Source organism: Manis pentadactyla, chromosome 15 (assembly GCF_030020395.1).
Source record: "Manis pentadactyla isolate mManPen7 chromosome 15, mManPen7.hap1, whole genome shotgun sequence".
In the NCBI taxonomy this organism is placed as follows: domain Eukaryota; kingdom Metazoa; phylum Chordata; class Mammalia; order Pholidota; family Manidae; genus Manis; species Manis pentadactyla.
The window spans coordinates 83,389,935-83,402,059 of record NC_080033.1 but is presented as its reverse complement, the minus strand read 5'-3'; the positions used below and the strand labels follow the sequence as shown (position 1 = coordinate 83,402,059).

General features: G+C 42.3%; 1 protein-coding gene across 11 annotated transcripts in view; it reads right to left on the bottom strand.

Annotated features, from left to right (window-relative positions):
- The window catches only part of GAS8 (growth arrest specific 8), a 48,230-nt gene that overhangs the window by 12,389 nt on the left and 23,716 nt on the right, over positions 1 to 12,125 (bottom strand). Inside the window, exons 1-2 of one of the 11 annotated variants that reach the window (XM_057493132.1) lie at positions 11,497 to 11,540; positions 9,334 to 9,512 (exon numbers count right to left, since the gene is read on the bottom strand). The exons of 6 other annotated variants lie outside the window; for them this stretch is intronic. Coding sequence is in view for 3 of the 5 variants with exons in the window: in XM_057493130.1 (XP_057349113.1) it covers positions 11,497 to 11,511 (15 nt within the window). In the remaining 2 variants the exon portion in view is untranslated. Of the gene's footprint in view, positions 1 to 8,119; positions 8,296 to 8,956; positions 9,012 to 9,333; positions 9,513 to 11,496; positions 11,711 to 12,125 lie in introns of those variants that run through there. 4 more of the 11 variants (XM_057493130.1, XM_057493131.1, XM_036924327.2 and 1 more) reach the window with 4 other exon arrangements.

Sequence of the window (12,125 nt, the reverse complement as noted above, 5' to 3'; positions counted from 1 at the left end):
TGTTACCATGCTGGTTATAATGCTTGGGAATCACCATAAAGAAACCTGCAAGAAACTGCTGAGTGTGGAGAGAAACGGTACTCAAAGGCAGCAACATGAGGCTTCCTTTCTCCAGATATAAAACTCCCTCTGAGAACCCTGGTCTAGAGGCTACAGCAGATGGCATTCACCAAGGGCATTCTTCTGTAAATGGTTCACCATGAAACTGCTCATGGTGTCATGCTTGCTTTTAACAACTTTCACACAAGAGAACCTTATACCCCCACCCCTCACTCACCTCCCAAGGCCACTCACAAAGATCTTGACTTTCTCAGGCCTTGTCTTCCTGCCACCACTGCTCCCAACTTTCTGTGACCATGCTTTTGTGTGAGTGCATCCACATGTCTCTGTAACATTCTTATGTGGGTGTGTCTACATTTTTCTGTAACATTTTTATGATTACAAAAAAATTTTTACATGAAAAACATAAGCAAAAAGAAAAGAGTCACAACTAGAAGCATTTTGGTGGTCTTTTTCCAGTTGCTTTTCAAAAGACCCATACCCTGAAATCTTCACTCCTAAGAAACATACTGTGTAAGATCAAAGATGGTGGCATGAGAGGTGAGACAGAAGCCTCCTTCCAAAACCACATATAATATGAAAATATAATTAATACAACTAATCCTGAAAGAGCAACAGGAAAGAAGGCTGCGCCAGACTGCATACACCTGGAGAAAAGAGCACAACTCACGGAACAGGGAAACATATCAAAGCCATGACCCAGTGGGGCCCAGGCCCTTCCCCCACCCCAGCTCACCAGCAGGAGGAGAAGAAACAGAGCGGGGAGGAAGTGAAGATCTGGGACTGCTGAATATCTAGCCCTGGAGACCTGCTCTGGGGGCATGAACCTACATAGCATGGTGCTTTGATGATTTAGTATGGTTGGAAAGTTAAGACAGGCAGAATACCTGGAAAGACAGAGATTCCAGCTGCTTGTGGAAAACAGGGATTCATATCCAACTGAGCAGGGTGGGCAGCCTGAGAGACTTCCTAAAAACGAGAGGGCTGATAAAGGGGCAAGGATTGCACAGAGCTTATGGCTCAGGAGAAAGGACAGGTAGACAAAATTGTCAGGGTGCACTCTGCCCAGCAAGTTGGGAGCTTAAACAATCTTCAGGCACTCCATCCCCCTGGCTGGCTACATAGTTCCAAGCCCCTCCCCCCCGCCGCCACCATAATACACCGCCTGCTGTGTCTTCCTCCCAGCTAGCCTGCACCTGGCTCAGGCACACAAACTGGCAACCCTTGCCCTGGTGTCAGGCCAGCCAGAGTGAAGCCCCGCCTACAGCAGCTACAAATACAAAGCATAGAGGCTTACATCTGTGTTTGGCCCAATGGTCTGGCAGTGGTGACAGGCGTAGCAACCAGGAAGCAGGGAACAGCTCTTTCCTCCCCCCAAGCACCAACACCACTCCCCTACTAACACCGACATTACTCCAGGGGCTGAGCAGCTCCAGAGAGTAGAACTTCTGGGTACTAGAGGGCACCACAGCCAAATTATGAAATGTCAAAAGACCTGGTCCAGAGTAATATTATGAATACACCTGAGAAAGACTCAAATGAAATCAACTCATGAATCTTCCTGAAAGAGGTTTCAAAATAAAAATCATTAACACGCTTATGGAGGTACAGAAAAATATTCAAGAACCCAGGAACGATTTTAGGACAGAGATCCAATCATTGAAGAACACAATGGAGGGTATTAAAAGCAGATTAGATGCGGTGGAGGAGACAATAAATGAAATAGAAAATAGGGAAGAGGATCAACCAAGAATTAGGACAAGTGCAAGTTGCAGCGCTGCAAGAACTTGCGACTACAGACTATCTACTGTTAAAAGAACATATGGGATGTGAACAGTCCCCAGGAATGGGTTGTTGTAATTTGTCTGATTTTTCTCAAAATATTCAAATTCAGTTAGACAATATCCATCATATCATTGATAAGTTTTCACAAATGCCTAGGGTGCCAAACTGGTTTTCTTGGTTTCACTGGAGATGGCTGGTAATTGTAGGTCTGCTTTGGTTATGTAACTCTATTCCTATTATGTAAATGTGTGTGCGCAATTTAATTAGTAGTTTAAAACCTATACATGCTTATGTTACTCTACAAGAAGATATGTCAAAGAAATAATCAATCTCCCCATGTTTTCTTCCGTCTGCTACTTCTACAGCTTCTCTTCTTCCTTCCTAATTACAACCCCTAAGTAGAATTCGTGCCTCATATCGAAATTACCGAGTATCATTATTCTTCCAAGTGGTAAAGATACCTCAAGACAAATGCTGGGCATAGAAGCCACAGGGCATAAATATGCAAAGAAGTAAAAAGCTAACCATTTCAAACAATAAGGCTTCTCTCTCACTTACCAACTTTACATTTCCCTGTATGGCCCCGGAAGATGACTGGTTAGCCAGAGACGGGTAAGATTCCTCAAGGGAGGAACAACCTAAGCCAGGTACAGTAGCAGGGGGGCCATCAGGTGAGAAATCGGGGATCAACAGAGGTGAGGCTTAGAACCTCACCACCCCTGTTTTGAGAGAAATCTTCTGCATCCGTGGATGTTTTGTTGCCCTTGTCTAGCTTGGATTAATACTTAGTCTACAGGCACACACCTGATCGTCTACATTTGCCCTCTTACAGCACTAAACTATGTTTTCTACCTTTATCTTGCATCTACCTACCACTTCAGCATTTTATTAAAAATAATAATAATAATAATAAGGGAGAAATGTGGGATTCACATATAAATCAAGTATAAAAATCAAACAAATAATCATAATTGACCTGATTGTTTATAGTTCATGATGCATGATCAAAACCTAAAGTTTCTGTGATGACTGCCCTTGCACTGTTCACCACGTAAGAACTTATTCACTATGTAAGAACTTGTTCACCATGTAAAAACTTGTTCATTATGCCTCAGAAGATTGGAGACTGTTGAGAATTAGGCTTGGGGTTGATTAATGATTGTGCATTGAGTCCCCTATACAGAATTTTATTGTTGTTAACAACCATTTGGTCGATAAATATGAGAGATGCCCTCTCAAAAAAAAAAAAAAGAAAAGAAATAGGGAAGAGGAATACAAAGAAGCTGAGCCACAGAGAGAAAAAAGGATCTCTAAGAATGAAAGAATACTGAGACACCGTGTGACCAATCCAAACGGAACAATATTTGTATCATAGGGCTACCAGAAGAAGAAGAGAGAGAAAAACGGATAGAAAGTGTCTTTGAGGAAGTAATTGCTGAAAACCTCCCCAATCTGGGGAAGGACACAGTCTCTCAGGCCATGGACATGCACAGATCTCCCAACACAAGGGACCCAAGAATGACAACACCAAGACACATAATAATTAAAATGGCAAAGATCAAGGATAAGGACAGACTATTAAAAGCAGCCAGAGAGAGAAATAAGTTCACATACAAAGGAAAGCCCATCAGGCTATCATCAGACTTCTCAGCAAAAACCTTACAGGCCAGAAGGGAGCGGCATGATGTATTTAATGCCATGAAGCAGAAGGGCCTGGAACCCAGAATAATTTATCCAGAAAGATTATCATTTAGATTTGAAGGAGGGATTAAACAATTTCCAGATTAGCAAAAAATGAGAGAATTTAGCTCCCACAACCATCTCTACAGTATATTATGGAAGGAATGCTATAGATGCAGGTATTCCTAAGGTTAAACAGCTGTCACCAGAGGTGAGACAAAAATGGATAGACAAAGAGTACAGAATATGATACCTAATAAATAAAGAACGGAAGGGGAAAAAAGAACCTTTAGATTGTGTTTGTAATAGCATACTAAGTAAGTTAAGTTAGGCTCCTAGATAGTAAAGAAGTTACCCTTGAACCTTTGGTAACCATGAATCTAGAGCCTGCAATGGCAATAAGTACATACCTACCGATAATCACCCTAAATGTAAATGGCCTGAATGCACCAATCAAAAGACATAGAGTCACTGAATGGATAAAAAAAAAGACCCAACTATATGTTGCCTACAGGAGACTCTCTTCAAACCCAAACACATACACAGACTAAAAGTGAAGGGATGGAAAAAGATATTTCATGCAACTAATAGGGAGAAAAAAGCAGGTGTTGCAGTACTTGTATCAGACAAAATAGACTTCAAAACAAAGAAAGTCACAAGAGACAAAGAAGGACATTACATAATGATAAAGGGGTTAATCCAACAGGAGGATATAACCATTATAAATAGCTATGCACCAACACAGGAGCACCTACATATGTGAAACAAATACTAACAGAATTAAAAGGGGAAATAGAACATAATGCATTCATTCTAGGAGATTGTAACAATCCACTCATTCCAAAGGGCAGATCAACCAGACAGAAAATAAGTAAGGAGACAGAGGCAGTGAACAACACATTAGAACAGATGGACCTAACAGACATCTACAGAACTCTCCACCCAAAAGAAACAGGACACACATTCTTTTCAAGTGCACATGGAACATTCTCCAGAATAGACCACATACTAGGCCACAAAAAGAGCCTCAGTAAATTCAAAAAGATTAAAATTGTACCAACCAACCTCTCAGATCACAAGTGTATAAAACTAGAAATAAATTGTATGAAGAAAACAAAAAGGCTCACAAACACATGGAGGCTTAACAACATGCTCCTAAATAACCAATGGATCAATGACCAAATTAAACAGAAATCAAGCAATATATGGAGACAAATGAAAACAACAGCACAAAGCCCCAACATCTGTGGAACACAGCAAAGGTAGTTAAAAGAGGTAAATATAAAGTGATATATATATAAATATAAAGCAATCCAGGCCTATTTAAAGAAGGAAGAACAATCACAAATAAATAATCTAAATTAAAATTATTGAAACTGGACAAAGAAGAACAAATGAAGCCCAAAGTCAGTAGAAGGAAAGACATAAAGATCAAAGAAGAAATAAATAAAATTGAGAAGAACAAAACAATAGAAAAAATCAATGAAACCAAGAGCTGGTTCTTTGAGAAAATAAACAAAATAGATGAACCCCTAGCCAGACTTATTAAGAAAAAAAGAGAACCTACACACATAAAGAATAAGAAATGAGAATGGAAAAATAATGACAGACATCACAGAAATACAAAGAATTATTAGAGAATAATATGAAAATCTATATGCTAACAAACTGGATAACATAGAAGAAATGGACAACTTTCTAGAAAAATACAACCTTCCAAGGCTGACTCAGAAAGAAACAGAGAATCTGAACAGACCAATTACCAGCAATGAAATTGAATAGGTAATCAAAAAACTACCTAAGAACAAAATTCCTGGACCAGATGGCTTCACTGCTGAATTTTATCAAATATTTAGTAAGGACCTAATAACCATCCTCCTTACAGCTTTCCAAAAAGTAGAAGAGGAGGGAATACTTCAAAACTCATTCTATGAAGCCAGCATCATTCTAATACCAAAACCAGGCAAAGACACCACCAAAAGAGAAAATTACAGACCAATATCCCTGATGAACATAGATGCAAAAATACTCCACAAAACATTAGCAGACTGAATTCAAAAATACATCAAGAGGATCATACACCATGATCAAGTGGGATTCATCTCAGAGATGCAAGGACGGTACAACATTTGAAAATCCATCAACAACATCCACCACATAAACAAAAAGAATGACAAAAATCACATGATCATCTCCATAGATGCTGAAAAAGCATTCGACAAAATTCAACATCCATTCATGATAAAAACTCTCAACAAATGGGTATAGAGGGCAAGTACCTCTACATAATAAAGGCCATATATGACAAACCCACAGCCAACATCACACTTAACAGCGAGAAGCTGAAAGCTTTTCCTTTAAGATTGGGAGCAGGACAAGGATGCCCACTCTCCCCACTTTTATTCAACATGGTATTGGAGGTCCTAGCCATGGCAATCAGACAAAACAAAGAAATAAAAGGCATCCAGATTGGTAAAGAAGAAGTTAAACTGTCACTGTTTACAGATGACATGATATTGTACATAAAAAACCCTAAAGACTCAACTCCAAAACTACTAGACCCAATATCTGAATTCAGCAAACTTGCAGGATACAAAATTAATACACAGGAATCTGTAGCATTCCTATACACTAACTATGAACTAGCAGAGAGAGAAATCAGGAAAACAATTCCATTCACAGCTGCATCAAAAAGAATACAATACCTAGGAATAAATCTAATGAAGGAAGTGAAAGACCTATGCCCTGAAAACTACAAGACACTCATGAGAGAAATTAAAGAAGATACCAATAAATGGAAATGGAAATACATCCCGTGCTCACAGATAGGAAGAATTAATACTGTCAAAATGGCCATCCTGCCTAAAGCAATCTACAGATTCAATGCAATCCCTATCAAAATACCAACAGCATTCTTCAATGAATTAGAGCAAGTTGTTCTAAAATTCATATGCAACCACAAAAGACCCTGAATAGCCAAGCAATCCTGAGAAGGAAGAATAAAGCAGGGGGGATTATGCTCCCCAACTTCAATCTCTACTACAAAGCCAAAGTAATCAAGACAATTTGGTACTGGCGCAAGACCAGACCCACAGACCAAAGGAACAGTCCAGAGAGTCCAGATATAAACCCAGGCATATATGGTCAATTAATATACAATAAAGGAGCCATGGACATACAATGGGGAAATGGCAGCCTCTTCAACAACTGGTGTTGGCAAAACTGGACAGCTACATGCAAAAGAATGAAACTGGACTATTGTCTAACCCCATACATCAAAGTACATTCAGAATGGATCAAAGACCTGAAATGTAAGTCATGAAACAATAAAACACTTAGAAGAAAACATAGGCAAAAATCTCTTGAATATAAAGATGAGCAACTTCTTCCTGAACGTATCTCCCTGGGCAAGGGAAACAAAATAAAAAATGAACAAATGGGTCTACATCAAGCTAAAAACGTTCTGTACAACAAAGAACACCATCAGCAGAACAAAAAGGCATCATACAGTATGAGAGAATATATTTGTAAGTGACATATCCGACAAGTGGTTAACATCCAAAATATATAAAGAACTCACAGTCTTCAACAACCAAAAACCAAATAACCTGATTCAAAAATGGGTGGAGGATATGAACAGACACTTCTCTAAAGAAGAAATTCAGATGGCCAACAGGCACATGAAAAGATGCTCCACATCGCTAATTATCAGGGAAATGCAAATTAAAACCACAATGAGATATGGTGCACCTCACACCAGTTAGGATTGCCAGCATTGAAAAGACTAAGAACAACAAATGCTGGTGAGGATGCGGAGAAAGGGGAACCCTCCTAACACTGCTGGTGGGAATGTAAACTAGTTCAACCATAGTGGAAAGCAATATGGAGGATCCTCAAAAAACTAAAAATAGAAATACCATTTGACCCGGGAATTCCACTTCTAGGAATTTCCCCTAAGAATGCAGGATCCCAGTTTCAGAAAGACAGATGCACCCCTATGTTTATCGCAGCACTATTTAAAACAGCCAAGAAATGGAAGCAACCTAAGTGTCCATCAGTAAATGAATGGATAAAGAAGACATGATACATATACACAATGGAATATTATTCAGCCATGAGAAGAAAACAAATCCCACCATTTGCAACAACATGAATGGAGCTAGAGGGTAATATGCTCAGTGAAATAAGCCAGGCAGAGAAAGACAAGTACCTAATGATTTCCCTCATTTGTGGAGTATAACAACAAAGCAAAACCAAAGGAACAAAACAGCAGCAGACTCACAGACACCAAGAAGGGACTGGCGGTTACCAAAGGGGAAGAGGGAGGGAGGGGGGAAAGGGATTGAGAGATATTATGATTAGTACACACGTTGCAGTGGGTATCACGGGGAAGACAGTGTAGCACAGAGAAGACAAGTAGTGCCTCTGTGGCATCTTACTACACTGATGGACAGTGACTGCAATGGGGTGCGGGGGGGCACTCGATAACATGCGTGAATGTAGTAACCACATTATTTTTCATGTGAAACCTTCATAAGAGTGTATATCAATAATACCTTAATAAAAAATTGTTTAAAAAAAATAAAACACATACTGTGTAGTCCAGTTCCCTTGCTCCAAGAAGTTCACCCCATCAGGAGATCCCAGAGTTTCACTCCTTCACCTCTGGGTCATTCACAGCCAACTGCAGAGTCTTGGCACAGTTCCCCCACATCGAGGCACCCCCACTAACCCTGCTGCACCTCCCTTGAAACTAGATTACTAACAGCTCCTACATTGGGGGTGGGGGAGGTGTGTAGCTGAAGGCCCTGTTACAGGAGGGAGATAGGGATGAACTGGTGAGGCAGTGGAGTTCCCACATCGCTCTTCTCTCCAAGGAAACAATAGTTCCTGTCCCCCGAGACCCTGTGGAGGACCCCTTGTGGTGTAGAGGGCCTCTAGCCACCCTGGTTCTCCATCCCAGAGACTGGGGGTCCTAAAGTATCCCGTGCACCCAACTGTCCTGCACAGGGACCCTGTGTGCCCCAGGCCCCTGTAAAGTAAGACCCTAGGTCCAAGAATCTGACCGACCAAGCCTTCCATTCCAGGTAGGAAATCCCTTGACCCAGGTTCTCTTCCGTACAGCTTGTACACCAGGCCTTGGGGTTTCTTCTATGACCACCCCTGTGAGCACAGGATCCTGGAGAGCCCAGACCTCTCAGCTCCAGGTGCGGCTCTCCCCATCAGGACTCCCCCACAACACCAAGTCCTCACTTCCAAGAACCCAGAACTCCAGGCCACCCTGTTCAGAGGTCTCTGAGCGCAGGATACCCGATGACCCCGGAGCTCAGGCCGCCCGTCCAGGGGCCTCAGTGCGCATAGGCCCCGGGGACCCAGGCCTCCCCGTCCAGGGGTCTCTGCGCGGACCCTGGCGCACCCCAGCACCTCTCACCATGGCTCCATCCGTCGGGTTCCGCCCCCACCAGCGGATAGTGCAGGCCCAGCCGAGGCTGCGCTGTCTCCCGGCAACCGCTGGGCGGTCCCTCGCGAAATCCCGAGGATCCTCGCGAGACACCGCAAGACACGCAGGCTCAGGAAACAGCGGAAGCGAGTCCCTAGCAACGCTTCCTGGGTGGAGTCCTGGATCGACCTAACCTTAAGCTTCGGCGCGCTTACCCCGACCCTCCTAAATACGTTTCAATAACTATAATAATAATATTCAAAAGCAGTAATAACAATGCGTGCGGGATGTATGATGTGCATTTCTGGTCTCACCGGCTACAACTCAACACCATGAGGCGATCGGGGTCCCCATGGTCCTCTTCTTACCTGCAGCGCCTACAACAGTAGCGGAAGGTGTGCCGTGTAGATGCCTTCAGGGAAGGAGGAAGGGAGGGCACGTCTGCCACGCGTGGCTCCGGACGTTACCCAAATTAGAGTCAAATCAGGGCTCAGATTCTGCCCCTGGGCCACACCCCAACTGCTGCCCAGGTGAGGATGCAAGGTAGCTGGGGTTTCCACAAACCGTTAGAAGAAAAAGATAGGAGGGAAAACGACGTTTTGGCTAGCTCCAAACTTTCGAAATCAGCAAGTGTACCCTTCACAAAAATAAACATCTCTGCCTGAAAAGGCCTCCCCTGCGGCCTCATCCTCATGGTGAGGAAAAACGGGAAACCTCTCCTAAGGTTTCCATACAAGCACCGCAGAAACAAGAGTTACCAGGTTCCTTTCCTAAACTCTTGCTCTGGAAACTGCCAGCAAACCATTTACAAAGCCAATTTCCGATTACCCATAAGGCTAAGAGCTTGTCATAAGCAAGTGCACGTCTTTACACATAGTTTGTTGTCCTTTTTTTTTTTTCTTTTTCCCTACACTCTTAACTTTACCATCTTCTGACCTGATTTTGCAGCATATTTTCCCATCTGTTTTGGGATGTATTCGATTCCAGAATCTTCTCCCCCCTGGAGAGTTGAACTGAGGACAGACTGAGTAATGAAGAGGGGCTCAGAGAGGAAGATGCCTCATTAGCTAGGTTGCTCAGGCTTGAGGCATTCACACAAAGGCAAGGATCTGAGAGCCGCAGTGATGAGCTCAAGGGGCTTCCTGTTTGCCCACCCAAGCCCTGATTGTTGTTGGAGTGGAGCAGCTAGCTGGAAGAACAGCATGATGCCGCCTGCACAGAGCCATGATTTATTTATAGCAGACCCTGAGGCCTTTGTGAGGCCTGATCATGTCACTGTGCTGGGCTCGCAAGAGCTTGTGCCTCTGTGCCAGGCACTACTTGTCTGATAGGGGAATCCTTCCCCTGTGTCAGGGCCTCCTGGGGTAGCAGTCAGCATGCAAGCGAATGCAGCTGAGTAACTCAGCAGGGTAATTATCACTATCTAACACTTATTTTACAGACCCAATATGCTAAGTACCTCATGCTGATTAACGTTTTGCTTTATAAGTCTGATTGGGAGTCCCAAATTAAATACACACATTAACAATAATTCCTTTCAGTAAAATGGACAAATATAGGAGGTTAATTCAGGATGACACAGGGTATTCATTTGTCACAGAACAATAGCAGCACTTGGTTTCTCAGTGTGGACTGCAGAAAAGAACAGTACAGGGAGCCCTGGCTGCTGACTCCCTGGGCTCCCTACAAGGCCCACAGCAGCCTGTGCTTTTCATTTTGGATTTGAGTTCAGATATTTAGAAAAAAAGACTTTTCTTCACAAGTGTGGCCTAAAATACTTTTTATTCGGCATCAAGCTGTGCAGCTCTGAAACCCAGATAAATGGCATCTGAGTTTTTTGCAGAATCACAGGGCAATGGTTAATACATAACTCTCACCAACCATATTGTCTGTGTGGCTCTTCCTAATTTCCACTTACTTCTTCCCCCAGGTAAACTGCATCAACTCACTGGAGGCCTGGATGTTAAGATAACATAGTACTTAAGAAGACTAGACTTTTTTAAAGATAAGTAGCAAAAAATGGGCAGAGGAGCTGAACAGACAATTCTCCAAAGAAGAAATTCAGATGGCCAACAGGCACATTAAAAGATGCTCCACATCACTAATCATCATAGAAATGCAAATTAAAACCACAGTGAGATATCACCTCACACCAGTAAGGATGACCAACATTCAAAAGACAAGGAAAAACAAATGCTGGCAAGGATGCAGGGAAAGGGGAACCCTCCTAACACAGCTGGTGGGAATGTGAACTAGTTCAACCATTGTGGAAAGCAGTATGGAGGTTCCTCAAAAAACTAAAAATAGAAATACCACTTGACCCGGGAATTCCACTCCTAGGAATTTACCCTAAGAATGCAGCACCCTAGTTTGAAAAAGACATATGCACCTCTATGTATATCACAGCACTATTTAAAATAGCCAAGAAATGGAAGCAACCTAAGCGTCCATCAGTAGATGAATGTACAAAGAACATGTGGTACATATACACAATGAAATATTATTCAGCCCAAGAAGAAAACAAATCCTACCATTTGCAATGACATGGATGGAGCTGGAGGGTATTATGCTCAGTGAAATAAGCCAGGCGGAGAAAGACAAGTATCAAATGATTTCACTCATCTGTGGAGTATAAGAACAAAGCAAAAACTGAAGGAACAAAACAGCAGCAGAAACACAGAACCCAAGAATGGACTAACAGTTACCAAAGGGAAAGGGACTGGGGAGGATGGGTGGGAAGGGAGGGATAAGCAGGGAAAAGGGGCATTAGGATTAGCACACATAATGTAATGGGGGGGGGGCGGGAGACACAAGAAAAGCAGTAAATACAGAGAAGACAAGTAATGATTCTAGAGCATCTTATTACACTGATGGACGGTGACTGAAATGGTGTGTGTGGGGGACTTGATAATAGGGGGAGTCTAGTAACCATATGTTGTTCAAGTAATTGTACATTAATGATATCAAAATAATACTTATTTATTTATTTATAATAATTTTAAAAAGATAAGTAGCAAAGTACTGACAAATGAAACAATATAATGTATATAGGATTTGCTTCAAAACAATTCAGCAGCAGGAGGAGGCAACCGAAAGTAGAGAGAAAGCAAGATCAGCCAGGAGTTGGCAATCCCTAAATCTGAGTGATGGGTATAGTGCA